At 41.1% G+C, this 21,004-nt stretch overlaps 1 protein-coding gene across 2 annotated transcripts in view; it reads left to right on the forward strand.

Annotated features, from left to right (window-relative positions):
- The window catches only part of LOC121181091 (cytoplasmic phosphatidylinositol transfer protein 1-like), a 71,298-nt gene that overhangs the window by 37,221 nt on the left and 13,073 nt on the right, over positions 1–21,004 (forward strand). For both annotated transcript variants that reach the window (XM_041036888.1, XM_041036889.1), the window contains exons 2-4: positions 15,394–15,542; positions 18,816–18,904; positions 20,352–20,359. In XM_041036888.1, coding sequence (XP_040892822.1) covers positions 15,394–15,542; positions 18,816–18,904; positions 20,352–20,359 — 246 coding nt within the window. The remainder of the gene's footprint in view (positions 1–15,393; positions 15,543–18,815; positions 18,905–20,351; positions 20,360–21,004) is intronic.

Consider the following 21,004-nt stretch of genomic DNA (forward strand, 5'->3'; position numbering starts at 1 on the left):
TGTCTGTGATCACCTGAGACAGAGAAGAGGAAGTGACCGCGCCAGTGCTTTCACACCACAGGTTTTTGTTTTGAGCTTTTGCAACGTCCAAACTAAATTCAGATCAGTAAAAATAAAACGTGCTAAAATGACTTTGATGCATTCGCCTTATTCACGACCAGTGATAAGTATCTTTAAGGAATCCAACTCTCTGTGGTCACGGTGACTTTGAGGAGAGAAAATTCAGGGAAATAAAAAAGAAAGGAAAAAAGCTTGACAATGAAAGACAGATAAAAAGTCCAAGAGAGCTCCAGAGAATGGCATGGAAGTGCCATGCAAGGAAAATTACATGCTGAGAGTGAGAGAGGGCAAAAGTGAAAGGACATACCAGAGAAGCGAATGAAGTGACAGATAGAAGACAGATGACACGATTATAGTTAAGAGAGAGAATGGGACCATTGAGACACAGACAGAGAGAAGTGAACAGAATGTGGTGAGTGGTGTTTGGTTGTGTAAAAGCAGATAAAAGCCTCCAGCAGTCTTCCCTGATCAGTCACCTCTCCCCTCCTCCTCCTCTTCACTGGGCTTTATGACTCTTTAATGGGATTCAGTGTCCACTCGTGGCCACTGTCACTGTCTCCTCGTAAATCACAGCTTCTGGAGCACCTGCTGGTCAGCGGGTTGGATGCCATTTCCTTTTTTATAAGCACATTTCAATGTATATTTGAAGAAAAGCTGTGTTCACTTTAGCATGTTAAGCACTTCATGACAATGCATGGTTGGCATGTAGTTATATGCTTGTAAAGTCCTTGTATACAAGGACTTTGAAAAGAAGCTAATTTTATAAAGATACAAATGTCTATGTTCTATGTCTACCTATCGCAGGTAGACATAGAACATATAAAGACGCAAGTGACTTCAAGTGCGTCTGTTTCAAAGTCACATAAGCCAAATGAGATTGAGCATAAGAAGAAAAAGCATAAAAAAATCGCGCCAAATCAAAAGTGACCTTTTCCCTGCTGAAAATCAAGCAGGTCTTAGTTCTCATGTCATGGGGTTGAACGTGAAAAATGGGGAAAAAGAAATCACAGGTAGAAAAGGACTCAAATGGGATGCAATTGGAAACATTTTAGGTGAGTCGATGAGAAGGCAGCGATGTGCTCGCTGTGCGTGTGTGTGTGTTGCTGATTGACGGCTGTATTCTGTGTCCTGAGCTGGTGGCCCGCTGTGTTACAGGACAAATTGTGAGTCATTTACTCCAGACGAGGTTGGACGTGAGAAGGTTTTATAATGTGTGCCCTCCCAAGAAAATGGTCTCGGTCCCATTTCCAAAAAATATCAGAGAAGGCAGAGTAGAAGCGACCATGACCTTGCATGAACTCTGACTTTTGGATGCGTGTTTACATACATACAAGTATGTTCTTGTGTGTGTTCGCTCTTGCAGGCATGTACACGGGTTTGCATGTGTGTGCCGCCAAGGCGAGCATTTCTACAGGTTCACACCTGTTTGCATGTGTGTCAGTGTACTATGCTTTTCCCTCCGGTAGAACAGGGCTAATGGTTTGTTTACATCCTCTCAAGTTTCGGGGGGATTTGCAGTCCCTGTGTTGGCCAGCGAGGACGAGCAGGGAGTCAGGAACAATCCTCTTCCTCCTTCTTAGTTTAGTTCTCTGCTGTGACATGCTCCTTATGCTTTATTCAGTCTTTCCCACTCCCTGACTTTGCTCTCTGTCATTTGCTCTTTTTCATTATCTCATTCTCTCCCCGTGTAATACTGACTTTCTCACTTTGTTTGCCACCTTAATGTAGAATACCTGTTTTACTATTCTCTCCTCATTCATTGAAAAATCCTGCCAGCTGTCTCCCTCACTGCTGTCATTTGTCTTGGTCTAGGCCCTTTCTCTCACTGATTCTCTCTTCCATTATCTCCCTCTCTCCTTGTCCTCCCTCTGTTTTGGCTAGGTCCTGCCTTTTTCTTCATATTACCTCCTGTCTCCCTCTGTCCTCGGATCCATCTTTCTTTCTTTCTTTTTCCCCTTCTTGTTCCTATGATATTAAAAATCTAACCCCGTCACAAATTGGTTATTCAGGAGCATTAGTTAACATTTTTTTTTGCCCATTCAACATTTTCACGCTCCTCTTGAATCATAATTCACCCATACCCGACCCTAAATCAGAACCAGCCGTTATCATTGTCGCTCCTTTCAGTAAGATTTTCAATTAAAAATGTTTCCATGAAATGAAGATGAGTCCACTTTGGAGCTCTCATCATAAAATGATTTCCAGCAACAAGCTCTGTGCCTTTTCACAGCAGCCGCTGCACGTAGCTCTCGTAGAGAAGATTGTAATATCAGAAAATATTGTTGTCACGTATTGTCCATGCCTAATAATGAGTTCAGCACAAAATTACTGTCACACATGGCCCATCAACTGAAAGCATACATTCTAACAGGACAGTAGGTTAATCATGTGTGCATGCGAGTTTATAGATGTGTTTTTAAGGATGATTAGTCTTCCTCCAGATATTATTGTTTCATCATCACAGTAATAATTTGTCGCATTGTGAATCTAACATTACTTCTAAATTGTTTAAAATTCCAATGTCTCCCATATTATTGATTATAGAGTCTCTCCGTTCACACGTGCGTCTTTCGGGCAGAGTTTTGTGCTTAAAAAATGTTTGAGAAGGTAAAACGTGGTGACACCGTTAATCAGGGATTAAAAGGAGTGTTATGAATAGATAAGATACACCTTTTTTAGTCCCATAATGGGGAAATTGCATGAGGTGTCGAAGCAAACGAGATATAAATTTTCATTTCAGCAATGAAGTTGAAGCCCATATGAAACTGGATACCACTGGGCTATTAATTAGGCTGCTTTGGCCTATCATTTACCTCTATTCCTGTTTCTCCCAGAGGCCTTCCACATCCGTATTTTATTTATTTATTTATTTATTTATTTTTTGCAAATGTGGGCCGGCATGAATTAATTGCTCTAAATGCAGTGATCGGTTTATGAATACAGTCAATTGAATAATCACTCAAACTGTGAAAATTACAGAAAATGTGCCAGATTCTGTGTCATTGAGCTTTGGAAGAGAAGGAACAACAACAACAAAAAATAACTACTGTAGAGGAAGCACCAGAGATAAGTGTTTGTTTTAGTGCTGCTGTTGAGGTGGGTGAGGACAAAGGTGTTGAGTGTTTAGTGTGTGTGTGTGTGTATATGTGAGGGGATACAATGGAATACATTATATCACTCATAAAACAACTACAACCACTCACATTCACACTTACACACACACACACACACAGTCGATGTACAGTATGTACATCTCCCTGCTTTGACAAGACAAAGCCAATGACACATGGAGCGTTGAGCATATGTTTTGTCCCCCTTCACTGCGCTTAAAACACCACACACACACACACACACACACACCATGGCATGTTACAGAGTGCTCTTCACCCCACTCTGTTGTGGCACACACAGGCTGCAGCAGCTGTGGGCGCCGATCTGCAATTCATAGCGCACGACCGTGACCTTCACCTCAATGCCAACAGCTAACTGGGTTTCAGCCCAGCTCCGTCTAGGCTGGGGTTTCGACTCAGCTTTACTTTGCTGTTTACTCTGAGCGGTTTTCAGTCTGGACAGGTAACATTATTCTGACAAGCCCACATTTGAATTTGGCGTCAATGGAAATTTTCATGAGGAAATATCACCCAAATTATGTGGTTTATCTTAAATGCTTCATCTTCTGCTGCTCCTGGGACAGCAGGTTTCCAATAACAGATTACCTTTTGTACTGCAACCTGTATCTGCACGCCTATGTGTGCTAATTTAGAGTGATGTGCATTTACCTGAAAATAATCCTCATTCTTGGCCAATCAGAATCAAGATATTTATCAGATATCATCAGACTTGTACTTGATAAAATCCCTGACTTGAAATACATGTTTATCTAAGTCAAGGATTAAACATTTCTCCCTTCAGTACTTCCCATGGTTCTTCTTTTCCTCATGTTGTTATGACCAACATCTCAGCCTCAGGAAAACATCCATCTGAATGTTTCTGGCATTGGATTTGTATGTATAAATGTGTATTGAGCATCATCTGTGTGTGCACGGGCCTGTCTGCATGTGTGATGATATGATGAATAATAATAGTTTGGGTAATTAATTGTTCTGTCTGATGTGAGGCGTGTGTCCTGGGTGTACGCCTCAGCTGGCCAGCACTTTATCCCACATTAGCAGGAACTTGAAGTTGACAGGTATCGGGTTGAGTCACAGGCGGACACCTCAGTACAGTTTGTTTCACTTAAAGGTCAAGGGAGCAGCCATCAAACTCAAATATACAACATCAGCATGATATCGGTTTTTGAAATGTAATTCCTGTTAAAATGTGATATTCCAGTGGCTGTTTGGCCTTAAAATGAAGCGGTGCATGTTTGCATTGACACTGACAAGTAATCAATGCTCTGTCGGATGTAACTGGATTCACTATTTGCCAATAGTATTATATATACCCTTTCACCACAGATACTGTATTGATCTGCCATTATAAGGTATTAGACCAAATGTAACCTAAATCCAATACAGACAAAGGTTTAACATGCCAGCATTTGCAGCAAAGTGTTTTCTCCATACATAGAGGATGTTAGGCCTCTATGTATGGCCTCTATTGTGGTGTCAAATTGATTATTTCTCAGTCAATTTGCCAAGTGAACTTAGTGCTCAGAATTCACTTAGTAGTATAAAGAATAATGGATTATTAAAGTATGTTTTACTCATTAAACATTGAGTAGTTAGTTCTGCACTGTGCAGCTGTACAAACCACTGTGACGTGCCTTTTTCACACTGATGAGATGCTACCTATGGTGGTGAAAGCAAAGTTGCCTTTCTGTGTTTATACTGTGCACTTGTTGACTACCCAAATAACAGGCTGGCTTTTACAAAAAACATTGGTGGAAAGGTCAACATTGGTGAACAGCAAACCTGCTTTGATGGGTAAAACAGAAACATTAAGCACATTAGAAAATTCCTCATTTCTATAGTGGTTCACTTGTCTTCCAGCTTCCAGTAGGCATTGTTATCACCTTCTCAGTTATAAGCAGGTGCAAACACAGACAGCCAATGCCTTCTTTTCCTGACAAACAACATTTCTCATACCAACTGTAAATTCTCCATCACCCTACTCTGTGCACCCACAGCGAAAGGCGGCAGGGAAGGTAGTGGGGGGTATAGGTAAGGCTTCTTGTGGGGTATAGGTAAGCAGAGATGTACCGCAGATGTTTTTCCGTCCCGCACACTGATTACTTGTGTTTGTGGGGCTCAGGTTGGACAGGCTGGGCAACATTGATAACATGTCTCTGTCTTTTTCGTCACTCTCACTCACTCAATCACTATCTTTTCCATCTTTTTCTGTCTTGTTCATTTGCCCTTTCTCTCTACTCTCTTTTGCCTTCATACACACGCACACTAATTACACTCCTGGTCTACCTATTGACTGTCAGGCCTACAGCTGAAGGATAATCTTATCTGGAGAGAGCAGCCCAGTGCACTGCACACTGCCGCCCAGTTGATTAAATGTGCACAGTACAGGGAAGAAGAAGATTGCGTGTGTGTGTGTGTGTGTGTGTGTGGCTGGGTGTGTGTGCCTTTGCCATCATAGGTAATGAAACTGCGAAGTGATGGGCCCATAGCTGTGCCAGCACTATGTGATCGTGTATGTTTGCATTTACAGTGTGTGTATGTGTGTGTGTAAAAGATGGATGTAGGGAAAGGATGTGGAGCTGTGTAATCCTTGTTACACACAGAGGTGAGATTAAAGTTGTTGTTTTTTTTATATCAAATGCATTTTTGGGGTGTATATTGTTTCTGTCCAATGAAACCATGTAGCTGATTTGATTAATTCTAATTTAAAAGGATTGTCTGAAAAGTGTATTAGAATAGCTGAAAAAAGACCTTTTCTTTTTTTTTGTAAACTGGAGACGTGTGTTAATCATCAAGTAAAGGTTGGTTCCAGTTGTGAAAGAGGCTTTATTGTTTCCAAATTGCCTGTTGTTTCCTGATATTGGTCAACTCAATCTGATCTAATGCTGCACCCCTGTCCACATTCCTACAACCCCCCTCCATTACTCAAGCCACTGTTGCCCTGCTAATGCAGTCATCCATCAGTGTAAAGGGCTGAATGTTTGTGGGGATGAGAGGAAGGGAGAGCTGATTAGCTGAGAGCATTAATACTGAGGCATCAGGTTTTTCCCTGTTAGTTGATGTTGAAGGTTTCCCCAGAATTTTATTTACTCATTTGTTTTTGTCACTGGGTGCCATGACCTGCCCAGACATCAATCCTGGCCCCGTGACTTGTATCTAAGAGAGATCAAACCCAGGTAGAAAAGAAAAAAAAAAAAAGGAGGAGGGGGGGGGAGGTGCAGTTTCAGAGCTCTGGTGTGTCTGATGTCTTTAATAAGGGTCTAACACTCTTCCTGTGTGGGCTGCCATTAGGTGTGCTGTCTTCTAAAAAAAAAAAAAAACCTCTCCACAGGTGATGTTTTTAAATTGGCTATTAATAAAAGAATAGCCCACCTTTCAGCTTGCATTACCACAGGTCCTCAGCGTGTGATAGCTCTATGCATACATGCTTCCCACGCAGGCTCATAATGCTCTGTAACCAAGGAAAGCACATTGAGCTCAATTATACAAGCTGTGAGCCCAGGATTATTTTTATGCTTTCACTGACATCTCTGGAGCTATTTCACTTTTTTTTTTTTTCCAGAAGGAAATTGAGCAATTAAAATCACAGGATCTCTCGGGCAAGGAGGGTTTCTTTTTTTCCCACCAAAGTTGCTATTAGAAGTTGGCAGTGTTTCATTACCTGTCAAGGACAAAATGGTCTCTCCGTTGGGCTGCCATGGTGTTCCCTGTGGGCATTAATGTGGCCCTCTACAAGTGGAACACAGTGATTAGCTGGGCTATTAGTGTAGCTATTGCTTCACGTTGACGTTCAAATAGAGAGGTGTACTGACCTGGCTGCTGGGGAGCAGGGCTGTTTGACTGCCGGTTAATTATGTCCTCAGTGATACTTTTGTTGTTCACAAGAGTCTTTGGCTGATTTCGAGGACTTCTGTGTGCCAAGGGTCATTTATCCTGCTACAGCTCCCAAGGTTATGTTTAAAAGGTTATCTATTATAGATTATTGAAATATAGAAATATAAGCTAAATAAAAATAAATCTTCTTTTCTTATTCAATTGGGAAAATATTGCTTGTTTCTTGAGGCTTTTCTGCCTTCTCTTGGTAAGAACCTTATGCCGGTGAAGGTTACATGTTTCCATCTTGCAATCACTAGTCTTAATACATGTCTCCCTCGGCCCGTGATGGATCACAGTGTGTCTCATTTGTGGATGCAAATTTCATTCCCACCTATAAAACATAATTTGCGCTCAGTCAAATTAACCAATTAGCCAGTAAAACACGAGACCTAATTTAATAATGGCTTTCACATGAATGGCTTTTAACAGCAAAGTGTGCATAATGTTTAAAATTACATTAAATGGAAGCCTCTTAACATACACTGAACAGTTACGTTGGATGCTGAATATTTTAGACAGCTGTAGAGCTTGAGGAATATCAGTGAAAGAAATCACTGACTGAGCAGCGAAACCTGTTGATAACAGTATTTATTTTTTTACTTTTCACAAATAAAATGTCAAATGGTAAAACTAAAAAGACAAGTAAACACATATGTTTTATCCCCTGACCTACAGTGTACTTTATAACAACTCATCTTCAGCAACAACAGACTCAAAACTTCAGTGGTTACAAATGGAGGAACGCATATTCTCAGCAAAGATCCCACTTTCAGTTCAAAGCCGAGGTGAAACGCTTCCATCACTGTTAGTCTGTGTGTGTTAGTGAAGCCCGAGTAGTTGAAGCCTCCAAATCTTTTGACGGGTAATGTTGTCACATCGTGTCTCAATGAATAGAAAATCATTCTGCTCTGTCCTTTATCCATCGTCGCCTGTCTCGGTTTATTGCTCACATTCATTTGGGTTTCCTCTTCCCATCCATTGTGCGCTCAGCCTGCTAATCGTATCTCCTCCCCTCCCCTTCTACTATTTCTTTCCCTCCTCGTGTCTTCCTCCTAGCCTCTCTTCCCCATCTGCTGATTTTCCCTTTCTTTTCCCTATCCACCTCTTTTTCCTGCACTTTTCTTTTTTCTTTTTTTAAACTCCCTCTTCTCTTTTTTCTCCTCCTCTGACCTTCTCATTACCCCCGAGCAACAACAGCACTGTAGCCTTACTGACCATACAAGGATGCCAAGTCCTCTCTTCCTCCCGTGCTTTCCCTACTCCACTTTCTTGATGATGGTGCTGTAGCATTATCGACTGCGCAAAAATGCTGAGGGAGTCCAGATAGACCACCAGATCGATACAGCTTAACACAGCTATGTTGTTTATTCATATTGTGTTTCTCCAGTCCAGCGGTATGTCTGGCTGTCTGACAGCTAGTCTAGACCTGCTTAAGCCCTTAGAAATGTGAGCAGCAGTACAGCCTCCCCCCTTTTCTTGTTAAAGTATTTGTATTTAAGGTTTTATTGAGAATGCAGTGAAATAAGCAGTGTCTCAATGGTTGGGCAAGGCCTGTGCCATTGCATAGAAACACCTCAGGTGGGCAGAAATAAATGAGAGGAAAATGAACTGGATTGAAAAATTGAAAAATGATTGAAGTGTGAATAATTGAAATGATGTTGGATTCAGATGATTGAATGTATTGTTATGTTTTCCAAAGGATGAGTCCCAGACATGCAAATAAGTGGTGGAGAGAGTTGGAAAATAAGAATCTTCCACTATTTTTAAGGTTAAAAACCTCACATTGATGAAATCTCTCAAATCATTTTATTCATTTATTTTATTGGAAATTATCTAGAGATATGAATGTATGAATTTGGGAGGTCAAACGGTAAGAATTACCCTGGACTTTTTTCCAATCAAGGCATTTTTTCTGGGATATTTTACTGTAAATGGTGTTTTTGAAATTGAAAGCATTTCCTTTTTCAGTTAATGTCGGCTGAGAGCAACAGGCCTCATGCGAGAGCCACTCATCCCGACAGATTTGTTCTCGGTATATACGAGTGATTTAAGAGAACTTGTTGCAGTCACAATTGGCCAAGGTTGTCCTAGTCCTCATGAATAGGTGGCATTCAGCAGCTTGACATGAGAAGTTAAGGTTGTACGGTTAAGAGTTTGGTGAAGACTTAGGCCTCACAAAAAATATTAAGAGAGGTTTGGAATGAGAATATGAAAATGTTCTTGCACGAGTAATGTCATCTGAGCTCAGGCCCAAGTTGTCAGGTATATGTTTGCGTGGGAGGAGGAGATATACCAGCTATTTAAAGCAGAAAACTCTTGTGAGAATAAATGCTGACATCTGATAAACAGCAGAATTTTGAATACCTTAATTGTCCGGAAAGAAGCCCATCAAACCACAGCCAGATTATTATTATTTTTTTTTTAATTTGAAGAATGCAAGAGGTCCGGGGGCTGGATGTGGGCGGAGACTTTACAGGAGGACGTGCTAGCAGGTTGTGATTTAACACCCGTCAGAATGCGGCTCTTTCAGTTTGCGGGTTTGGATTTCAACAACCTCTACCAGAACCCTGTAATAGGCGGTGATGATGACAACACACTCTAGTTTATTGGCATTGATTAATGAGCAACAACAAAGCAGAGAGCCTTGTCATCAGACAAATCGAATAAAGACGAGGCGAGTTACTGGCTGCGTCATGTAGCTATATGATCGATTACGCTGTGAAGATTCCAGACAAGAGACAGAGTGAGTCGCACTTCAGGGCCGCAGCGTTCTCTGAAGTGATTGCCTGTTTTGCTTCAACAGGGGAAAATACTAGGGCTATTCAACCAGTCAGTACAAGCTTTTATTTGTTGTTGTGCAAACCTTCCCTAATATGGAGTGGTCTGTTTTGGCCTGTTCACGGTCGAGCGCATTCATCATGTTGTCCTCAAACATTTCATATAATCGCACCGGCTCTCACGAGAGGCCTCCATCACTTATGCACATCCTTGATATTTTTAGAAGTTGATGACCGCCACAGCTCACTGATGACGAGGTGAATGGCAAAGGACGTCTCTTGTCTAAACGGCCATTTAATTAGCCTAACGTCACACTTTACTGCCTCTGCCGCCCCGTGCATCCCAAACATTTATTTCTGTCCGTCTGTACCTCTCTCTCATTTTCTGCAACTTTGTCCTCACTTATAAACAAAGGACTCATAAAAGCGCCCTTCTGATCTTTTGTCCTCTTTTTAATCCCCCCCCCCCCAAAGCTTGTCCTCTGCCTCAGCGTCTATCACCTTCCTCATTGGCATGTAGAAGAAGGATGAAGAGCATCTGCATTATTTACAGTAGCTGTTAACCTGGCTGGCTCACCCTCACCACAGCCCAGAGCCGTTTTTAGAAACACTGCCTTTGCTTTCGAGACTTCAATGAAAAGGTGAACTTGTATTAATAGAGCTGATGTGCCTGTGGTTTCGGAGAGAAGAGACAGAACTGACGTAAGGTGATGCATAAAGAACATGTTATACAATTTACTCAGTGAGGGAGAAGAAAGGTGATGTAATAACTTCAGCTTATTCAGCTTTGGCTGTGTGCTGCATTAATAAATTAACACACAAATGGGACACAGGGCTTTTTCCTTTTTAAACACTGAATTGCATAATACAGCCCTGCCATGTTTGGAGTCGTACATATTGCAAAGCGTGTGCATTTTCAATGCTGATCTTCTTGACATTCTCTATAATTTATTTATTGTGACTGACTCTGAACTGTCAGTTTACCTGCTGTTGGCAGACTGTCTTAAACTATTACGTTGCCCAAGTCTGGTCACTGAAATACAAACATACCTCATCTATATTGAATAAATGTGCTAATGTACTTACATATAGTTGAATGGGGCTACCCTTACAGAAGAGTCAGAATAGTGGTCTTTAATTTCAGAACTGCTGCACTGGCTGAGCTGCTGTATGTTTCATTAATGAATGAATGATGCACACATTTGGTATTTCAGTGGTTTGTTGAGGTCAGCTGAATCTAGGGGATTTTGTTAATCTGATGATTATTATCTCAAATAACTGTTTTATGTACAAAACATTAGAAAGGAACGAAAAATGCCAACCACAGTGTCCTAGAGGAAAGGTTATAGTATATTGTCAAATCATTTCTTACTGTCGTCACTCATCTCCAAAATATTCACTTTATTAAAAGCAGCAAATCCCCACATTTTAGAAGCTAGAGTCATCAAGTGTTTGGCCTGTTCTCTTGAAAAGTTAAAAAAATAATTTGCTTATGAAAATACTGACTATCTGATTGGTCAGCTGGTTGCTTTGATCTATTTAAAAGCTAAAACATACTTGCAAAGGTTTTCTCTTCAATGGTGTGGGTCTTTCTTTCACGGTGGAATCAGTCTGCGGTAGTAGACACCTGTGAAAGAAGCTGCACGGCGTCTAAAAAGAAAAGGAAAACATTTTTATATTACACATCCTCGCTGTGGCAGAGGTCAGCCAAACACTGTCAGTTAAATCCAGGGGATTTAATAACTTGATAACTGTTTGTCTCTGATCTTAGCCTGCAGCTATGTCTGGCTCTCTCGTCTCAGAATCGTGTGTGCAGACAACCTCTTTAAGACTTGGTTTTTCTATGTGTGTGTGTGTTTTGTTTTTTTCTTATGTGTCACCACGATCTTACATGTGGACCAGGAACTATTGCAGTTGTTCTCAAACATTTCCCGGCATGCCCCTTTTTAGAAGGAGAAAAAAACATTCACAGCCACTGCTGTAGCTTTATGCCTTCCCTCCCCAGGTGGGCCTGCCCCCCCCTCCAGTTTGATAACCACAGGTCTGGAGAGTGGGGGCCGTGGTGTGAACAGATACAGAGGAAATGAGTCATTGTGTTACAGCCCTTTGAAAGTTTCACATTGAAACTAGTCTACAGTACCACAGAGAACACAGAGCCAAAGTGCTGCAGCTTGGCTTGTGACTTTCATGCACAGATTATGTACATAATGAGAGGTTTGGTGATGTATAGCTAAGAGATGTGTGTAGGAGAGTTTAACAGTGGTATTTATTTCATGCAACATTCATTGCTCATTGATTTCAATATACAGGAGCATCACGTGGTTACTGTGCTTTGAGAGAGTAAATATACATAATAGTGTTTGTCTACTTAGGTTTTGTATTTGTAAGTGTTTGAATTCATGCAGCGGCAGCACGGTGGTGCAGTGGTTAACATCACAGTTCTGGGTTCTTTCACTGTGGACTTTGCATGCTCTCCCTGTGCCTGCGTGGGTTTCCTTCGGGTGCTCCAGTTTCCTCTCACGGTCCAGACACATACAGGTTAGGTTAGCCAGTGACTCTAAATTGCCTGTGGGTGTGAACATGAGCGAGAACAGTTTGGCTCTATATGTCAGCCCTGTGATGGACTGGCAACCTGTCCAGGATGCACCACGCCTCTTGCCCTCAACCCTCAAAGGATAAGTGGTATAGCTAGACAAATGTATGGATGGATGAATTCATGCGTGTCACATTTTGGTGAATTCAACCTGTTGTTTATTCATAATGGAGAACCAGGTGATTACTAAATCAAGGCCAGGATCCAGGAAAAGCAAATATTCAAATCCTCTCTGACCCAGGTCTGAAAACACACGTGTGCCCATGATTAACTGCTGTTTTAAATTCCAACAAAACTGCAATCGTCTGCAGAATCTTCCTTTCATTAAAATGACCAGACATCAATCACCAGAGGAAATGAGAATAAGAAACTCATAAAGTGTATAAAATGCAAAAGGAAGGGTTTTTTTTCCTCCTGCCCCGTACTTAATCAGAATTAATCAAAACCTATTCTAATTCATCACCCTTGTCCTGCAGAATGTTAAAGCCTCTTTACGCTGGTGGGATTGTCTGTTTTTCAGATGATTACACCCTTGTCCCTTGGGTGGAATTGGCCACTGAAAGCATAACAATGACCATCTTCACACCTCAACAAAACACTAAGACTTATTTGTTTATACAGGGATTTTACCTGTGCTGCCGATATTCAGCTTGGAACATTTTTTCACCAGCTAGTTAATTAGGCAAATGTATGTGTGCAGTCTATTATATTACATGGAAAGGATCTTATCATACAGTAGGGTCAGCACATTTGACCTATCCACTGTGAGATAATTATGGAATAGTAGTCATATACTATAACTAGACCAAATATGTTGTTTTTAAAGTATTTCTTTATTAATGTAGCTGAGCATTATACCCTTTTATTGTTAAGTTAAAGTAAACTGGAAATCTGTTTTTACAAACTTGTAGTTTCTCTGGTTTTTTTATGTTAATTCTGTTGTATTTCATGAAGCACCTAACATTGTCACGCGAGTGTTAAAATTGTCTTTCTGAAAGCTACAGATGCCCCAGCCGTGTAAATCCTCCACAAGTAGCGGATCCTTCCACTATGCCTGGTCTAATGACTTGTGGGCCTTCTGCGTAATTGTTTCATTTTATTTTAGCACGTACCTGTAAAATAAGTGCATCCATCAGAGGTTTGCAACAGCAGCTAGGTGCTGACACCGTTTTCAGCCTCCCTGGGAGCTGCTCTGGGTGAGCACCTCACATTTGCCTCTGACAGCATTTCACAGCTCAGCCAACAGCCGTGACAGGTAAAGGTCAGGAAGAGTAGGAGGAATCCAGGGGAATACAGCTGATTCTACCCCCTTCCATTACTGGTGCTCTACTCTCACTTCTGAGGTTTCTTTTGGAACTGAAGCTCATGCCTGGGGGAGAAGAGCACAGTCAGAAGAGAGAATAGACAGCAATTGAGCAGGAAACTAAGTGCAGCTAAACTTGTTCGCAGCATCGTAATAGATAAAAGAATCATGAGCATCGTTGGTCATCATCAAACCTTTGTCTTTTTCTTGCCTTTTTATGTCTTATTTGTTCCCATCGTCTGACTCCCTTACTTCAAATCTGTTGTCAAAAAATTTCGAGTTGTCTCTTTTTTTTTCTGTCTTTGATATAATTCCAATTTAGCTCCTGCCCCTCCTTCTCATTAAAACTCCTCAAGGTGCCTTCCTTTGATGCTCCTGAGTCTCTCACTCAGTCAGCTCCTTTTCTCTGCCTTTGAAATCATTCATTCATTTCCATATCTTTCCTTCTTCTTTCCGGGTCTTTTGTCATGAACAGAAGCTTTGGACTTAGAATGTGAAGATTAAAGATCAAAAGGAGACAGAAGTGCTTCCTTCAAACAGCCAATCTACACTTTATTGCCTGAATAAAGTGAACATGCTCCAGGGCATCTAAAACTAAAAGAGGAGCTGTTATTGCATGGTGGGGTATTTAATTAACTGAGTGTATTCCTGTGCGTACAAATGCCGGAGTCATGTTCATTAAAACAAAGGTGGCTTTGCTAAAAACTTAAGCCTGCCCTTTCATTGAAGATGGATTATTGCAGCTGAATTATCCATGACTTTATTGTTTTCTGACCTTTTTCTCAACTACAGTCTTGAAAATAAGGCAGTAAATAAAGAATGAGCGCTGACTCAGTGCCAAGCAGACAGGCACTTCATGGTCAGACTAACCCAAACAAATGCTTTTCACCCTCTGACAGCTAAAATTACAGTTGAACTATACTTGTTTATAATTCCAACTTTCTGCTGAACCATGAAGTTATATTTGTGATCAAAGACAGTCTGACTGCACCTTTTATATTTTGAAATGGTCAATGTGTCTCATGGATTACTATTGAACCTGAGGCGTTGCTTCAGAGTATTTATACAAATTAAGCAAGGACAAAATAATTATTTTCTGCTTTTACTGATGAAGGAAAAACATTCTGAAGATGAAACAAGTCTAAAATTGTGTATTAATATTCATTTTGTATTAAAATAAGCTTTTGGATTTTATTCCTTGGTGAACTGAACACTCAGTGAAGGTTGCACACAGATGTGGCACTTATATACTCTGTGATTGACTCTTTTATTATTATAAATGTTTGTTATTCTTGACCAGGCCATTAGTCATTAGTCTGCAAAACAGAGAGTTTTGTTCTAATGGAAACTGAGACGATGCAGGTGGAATATGCTTTATGATAATTAGACAGAATTCTTCAAGCTTGTGACTAATATAATAACTTCAGATTTACTTCATCTGTTCCAATTGTGCTCATCTGCTAATGATGAATTCCTGTAAAGCACTCAGGACTTTACTTTATGGGTATTTTGTCTGTTAACACATTTAATAGTATTTCACTGCGTTATATCCCCCGGCTGATACGCTGTGTACTACTGTTTTGATGTTTGCCCCGTCTTTGTTGTCAGACAGTAGTAAATGAACTTCTCCTCTCTCTGTGTTTGATCTTCCAGTACCGGATCGGGCAGCTGTACATGATCAGTAAACACAGCCACGAGCAGAGCGATCGAGGGGAAGGGGTGGAGGTCGTCCAGAATGAACCCTACGAAGACCCGACGCACGGCCAAGGACAGTTCACAGAGAAACGAGTCTACCTCAACAGGTCGGTGGAACATAGTCCTTTCAAGTTTCTAGCCTGTTTGATGTCTTTCTTGGGCAAAGACCTCTGGCCCACAGGACGTGTTTTGTCTCTGCCGAAATAACAAGAGGAAGGACTGAGGAGGTGGAAAGAACAATATTAATCACCATGGTTGAACAGTTTAAGTAAAGCGCATGAAGCACAGAAACTTAAACTGTATCTGGAGTAAAAGGCATCACAAAACCACCACCACTGGTTGATTGAAAGGGTGTCTCTGGGTAGTTCAGAACTGAGACTCTACAGCAGTTAGCTTAGTAACAATTACTTCTGTCAGGCACCTTTGACTTGATCTCCTGTGTCTGATTTTATCCTTAGCCATGAAGCCATGGATAAAGTATACTGGATATCAGCAAATCAACAATTTAAGATTACGTTCAGACTGTTAAGATTTGCATGCACACACACATACGCAGAGGTGGCCCCCGGCAAGTTGTTACTAGCAGGTTTTCTTGAGCTACATTTCTATCACAGTTATATATCACCCCATACTAATGCATCTCACTGCATCCTGTGAACATCTCACTGCACTGAAACGTGTGTGTGCGCATGCAAATGCGTGTGTGACCCTTGCACGCACAGTTTTGTGAGACCTTCATGAATCAGAGATGACAGAGAGCTGGATGGAGAATGTGTGAAGAAAAGAAAGAGGGAAAGAGACTGACTTTTTGTGGGGAAAAAAGAAAGAAAAAAGGGTAAGAGAGATGAAAAAGTGTAAGAGATGCTGTAGGCCGTTTGTTTGAGCACAAATACCTATGTCAGCATTCACTATGCTGGGGAAACTAATTATGTTGAGTCAGCACAGCTCCGCTCTGCAGAGGAGAGGAAGAAAGAAGGCAGAGGGAGCGGACAGAGATAAGTCGGGCTTCCATTCAGGTATTTTCACTCAGTTTGCTTCGTATCGAATAAGTAAAGTAGAAACTGAAACACAGCTTTTTAATTTAAGTTTCTTAAATTTACAAAAACAATTCTTATGCATCCTCAAAGCTTTGTTTGGATGATAAAGAAATCGTGGTTTGAATAACAAAAGATTACAAGTTGCTGTATAATGGAGAAGCCTTGGGCTGTCTTTGCACACCAGTTCAAAAGTAGCATTAGATGTTTTAAAGCCATTTCAATAGCTTTCTTAAACTGTCTTTACAAGGAGGGAATTTTAATAGGGAAAGTGAGAGAGGAGGAAAGGAAGACAGGACAGAAATTAAAGAATCCAAACCACCCATAATGCTCAGCTTTTACATCCATTTACATCTGCGGCTTAGATGGAAAAAGACAAAGCACTGACCTTTCAAGAGTAGCCGACATTTTATTAAGATAAAATGTTTATTTCTCAGGACAAATACCGAATCATGCATAAATACCGCTCACGTGGCAACACTGTGGCTCTCTCACACACTCCTGTTGACAGTAACTTTTAAGTACCACGATAAGGTGATTTACTAAAGATTATTCTGCTTCCCCATCTGACATTAACACAGATAAATGCGTGCCATGCAGCCTTTGTATATACATCTGAGCTATAAGTCAAAAGTACTCCCTTCTGAATGAAAAAGGAAGAAAACCACACACAAAAGAAACAGAAAAAAACAAATATTCACAGTATGAGATGGGAAAATGTGATTTCTTTTGATGAAGTTCAGTACTGTAAATCAAGCTAGTATTTGTGATGTTACACTAAGCAATGTAAATAAAGTTAGATAATGTTGTATATTGAATGAATAACATGGATTTTACCACAACTAGCCACCGTTCTGTCCCATTCAACTGGCCCTACATGGTTGGCTCTGCAACAACTAATCATTTAGGTCTGATTCACCAGCAGGGAATTCAATCTGGACCCGTTCTGTCACGCTTCAACCGCCCCATCAGCCCTCACAATCTGCCTCGCACTGGACTTCACTATTTGGCCCGATCCCATCTGACCTGAACATCGATTCCACTCTTGTTCTGTCAATAACCTTCATTAAGAACAATGAGGGGATGGTTGATTTTATGATTGAATAAACTGTTGCATTTGGCGTTAAAAAACTCTGTGCAGCCACCCACCGTGCTTACACGCTTGGCAACGTGGGCTCCGTCGCAACAGCTATTGGCAAAGATCTTTAAAAGAACAAGGAGGGAATGGGAGAAATCAACAGATGGAGGTGTAGGAGGAGTGTCAGTCTCTTTTTGTTGGGAGAGAGAGAGACACACACACAGGGAAAGAAAGAGGGAGAGAGAGAGAGAGAGAGAGAGAATGAACGAGCCTGCCAACATTCACACAATGTGCCTGTCGAAGGCTGTTTTTATTCGCAGCCGTCACGATGCAGTGGGCGCCATTTTTGTCCTCCTTAAGAAACTGTTTTCCATGTCAGTCAAATGAAGTGGAGCTGAAGGCAGGCTACGTGAAAGCCTGTGCACTTCAGCGTCTGACACGTCTCATAAACAAGTTCTCCATTCAGCCGCAATTACGGTTGCACCAGAGTTCAGAGTTCAAGATCAGAGAATTCCAAGCATACACTCTCACACACAAAGTCCCTTGGGTGGACAGTATGCTGTAACTCAATGAATAGTGAACATATGGTAGATAACGCAGGGTGCCAAATCAGGCTTGGTGTTACACCCCGTGAAACCACAATGGGTCATTTTTAACTTTTTTTTTTTTTTGTGAAGATTAAACAGACAAGATATAAAAAGTTCATAAGTGAGCTTTAGATGCGCTGGTAGGTGGATTTTGTTACCTTTGCGCAGAATTTGTACTGCATGTTACTGCTACTATCAAATAAATACAGAAATCCTTTAGCCTGCAGCTGCTCTAATGACGCTGCTCAGTGGCCAACAGATTAGACTGTGGTTATACTGGGCAGCTTCCAGGTGTGAATATATGTAACTGTGCGAATGTGAACAGAGCGTTCCTGAAAAGAGAGCATTGCTATCAGCTAAAATTTCCTGGATGAATTTAATACTAAGACATGGTGGTTTTTGTTGTGTAGTTCCAGTTTCAAAAAGCCTTTAAAAGTCTTACCATGGGTATACAGTAGCCTTATGTGTTTGGGCTCCTGTATCATCGTCCCTGAATTAAATTTGGAAGAGCTTCTTTTTACACCATCCCTTAGTTTCTATGCTCGGAGCAGATTTTCTTTCACAAGTGGAACAAGCTTTTGATGATAACGGAAGCAATTTCACCCCCATCCCTGCTTTGCTACTAAATACTCACAGTCTCTTTCCTCATCTGTCTCTGTCTGCCTCAATGTCTCTCTGCAGTAAATTACCCAGCTGGGCTCGAGCAGTGGTTCCCAAAATCTTCTATGTGACAGAGAAAGCGTGGAACTATTACCCTTACACCATAACAGGTGAGCTTACAGAGCAAACGTGTTTGCTGGGCTGTCGAGCTAATCGGTTTGATGCAGTTTTAAGATCTCTCTGACCAAATACTGGCCAGTACCACACATACACACTCACATTATATCAAATCCAGTTAGCTGCTGTAACAGAAAGAGCCCCACTGTAACACTCTAACACTTGCTTGGTGCAGAAATGGAGCCTACAATAGTCCAGGCTTGAAAACACTGCAGTAACATGAAGCACAGTACTGTTTTTTTTTTTAAAGGTCAGCCTCTCAATTAGTTTTCATTGGGCCAAAAGTTGTTTTGTCTGTTAAAGCTCTCACTACTCAGTGCGCTTGACATTTTAGGGAGCTGGAGTAGTGTGAAAACATGGTACGAGTTCTCTAGAAGCACAGAAAAGAGCTTTCACATGGTTCAAGATTGCTAATCTCCACTGCATTTTCTAACACATTAGGAAAAAAAAAAAAAGACGCCTCCAGGAAAGAGCTTTTCCACCAAAGTCCCTTTGCAACATGTCTTGTATAATTCAGGAAGCTCTGATGCTCTACTCCATATGTAATTTCTGAAGGACATATGGAGGCTTTCACCACAACAAGGCTTATAGTAAGTATGGCTCCTGAGCTGGACGCGACGACACTGGAAATAAGAGGTTTAATGTCCTTGTGTGCAAAATGTAAATGAAACGCGAAAGGTCAGAGACCTCTAAAGACAAACGAGGAAAGGAGGATTTTTCGACAGGAATCGATAAAGTATAACCTTAAACTGTAAAGTACAAAGTCGCCTTTATAGACCAAAAAGAAACAACAGACACTATAGATTCACAACAGCTCTTAATACTAACACACAATCTAAAGATATTCTAAAGATATTTCTGTTCAAATGTGCTGATGACAGACCGATCACACTTTCAGTCACAACATTGCAGCTTTCTGTTTGTCACTGTGTCAGTTTGCCAGGACGACGCAATGTGAGAAAAGCATGAACATGTTACCAACATGGAAACATGTTAAAGCCCACATGTATTTACATGTTTTGCAATTTTGGCATGAAGCAAATGCTTTTCATCCACACTGACGTGCTGTGAGTGCAGCGGTGGCTGCTAAGCTCCGATTTGTAAATCACCAACATTTCAGACAACAGCACTCAGGAGTGTGACGATCGAAGCCGCAGTGGCCAGTACATATTTCTGTGATGCTTTAATGATCCTGATCTAAGGGAGAAGCGTTACAAGCCGAGGAGCACAGATAAAAGGGAATTTCTTTTTGATGAGAGCAAATTAGAGAAGGTAGTGGAGAAAGATACAGAGGAGGGGATGATGTGGGGTATCAGAGATGTGTGTCACTGTTTTAGGCAAACAGGTCCTGTATGTCTCACAGGCTGTACAACTAACTGTGTCTCTGTTGTGTTCTCTTTCTGCTCCGACCTGATGTCTGTGCCACGCCATGGTCTGTAGAATATACTGTAAGTATACTTCATGCATATTTCACTGTGTTGCTCTTTTGTTTTTTGAGAAATCGTTTTGGCTGTTAACTCCCTGTGGGTTTGTCACTATGAGCGAGCCCTTTAACATTACACACAGCCATTGCTAATGTAAAGAACAATGATTAGTGCGGCTTTAAGAACCAAAATTGCCATCTTCGTTAGCTTGTTGAATGGATTTGAGTGTGAAGTATTTGTAGTTCTATTTAGAAGCTGTGATGTCTGTTTACAGAAGTGACTTTACTCAGTCTGCTGCTGTTTGATGTGTAGCTGCTGTATCTCGCTGTTAATTCTTTGGCAAAGGGATTAGGTTTGTTACAAAACCTGCATCCTCACAAAGATGGTTTCAAAACAAAATTTGTCCACACAACCACAGAAAGACATGTACACAATAATACACACGCCCACTGATGGGTGTTGTCTTTGCTTCTAAGCAGAGCTGCCTATGTGACCAGTGATTAACCCCAGAAAACACATAAACACATGAAGCGTTTGCAGATCAATCAGACACATTTTTAAGACACACATGTACACACTTAGGCTTACCCATAGGGCTTCTGTCGTGCAGAGTGAGAAATGTCGAGAGCATGAGTCATGCCGCTTTAGGGTGCGGGGATAAGAGGGGGA

Source organism: Toxotes jaculatrix, chromosome 4 (genome assembly GCF_017976425.1).
Source record: "Toxotes jaculatrix isolate fToxJac2 chromosome 4, fToxJac2.pri, whole genome shotgun sequence".
Lineage (NCBI taxonomy): Eukaryota > Metazoa > Chordata > Actinopteri > Toxotidae > Toxotes > Toxotes jaculatrix.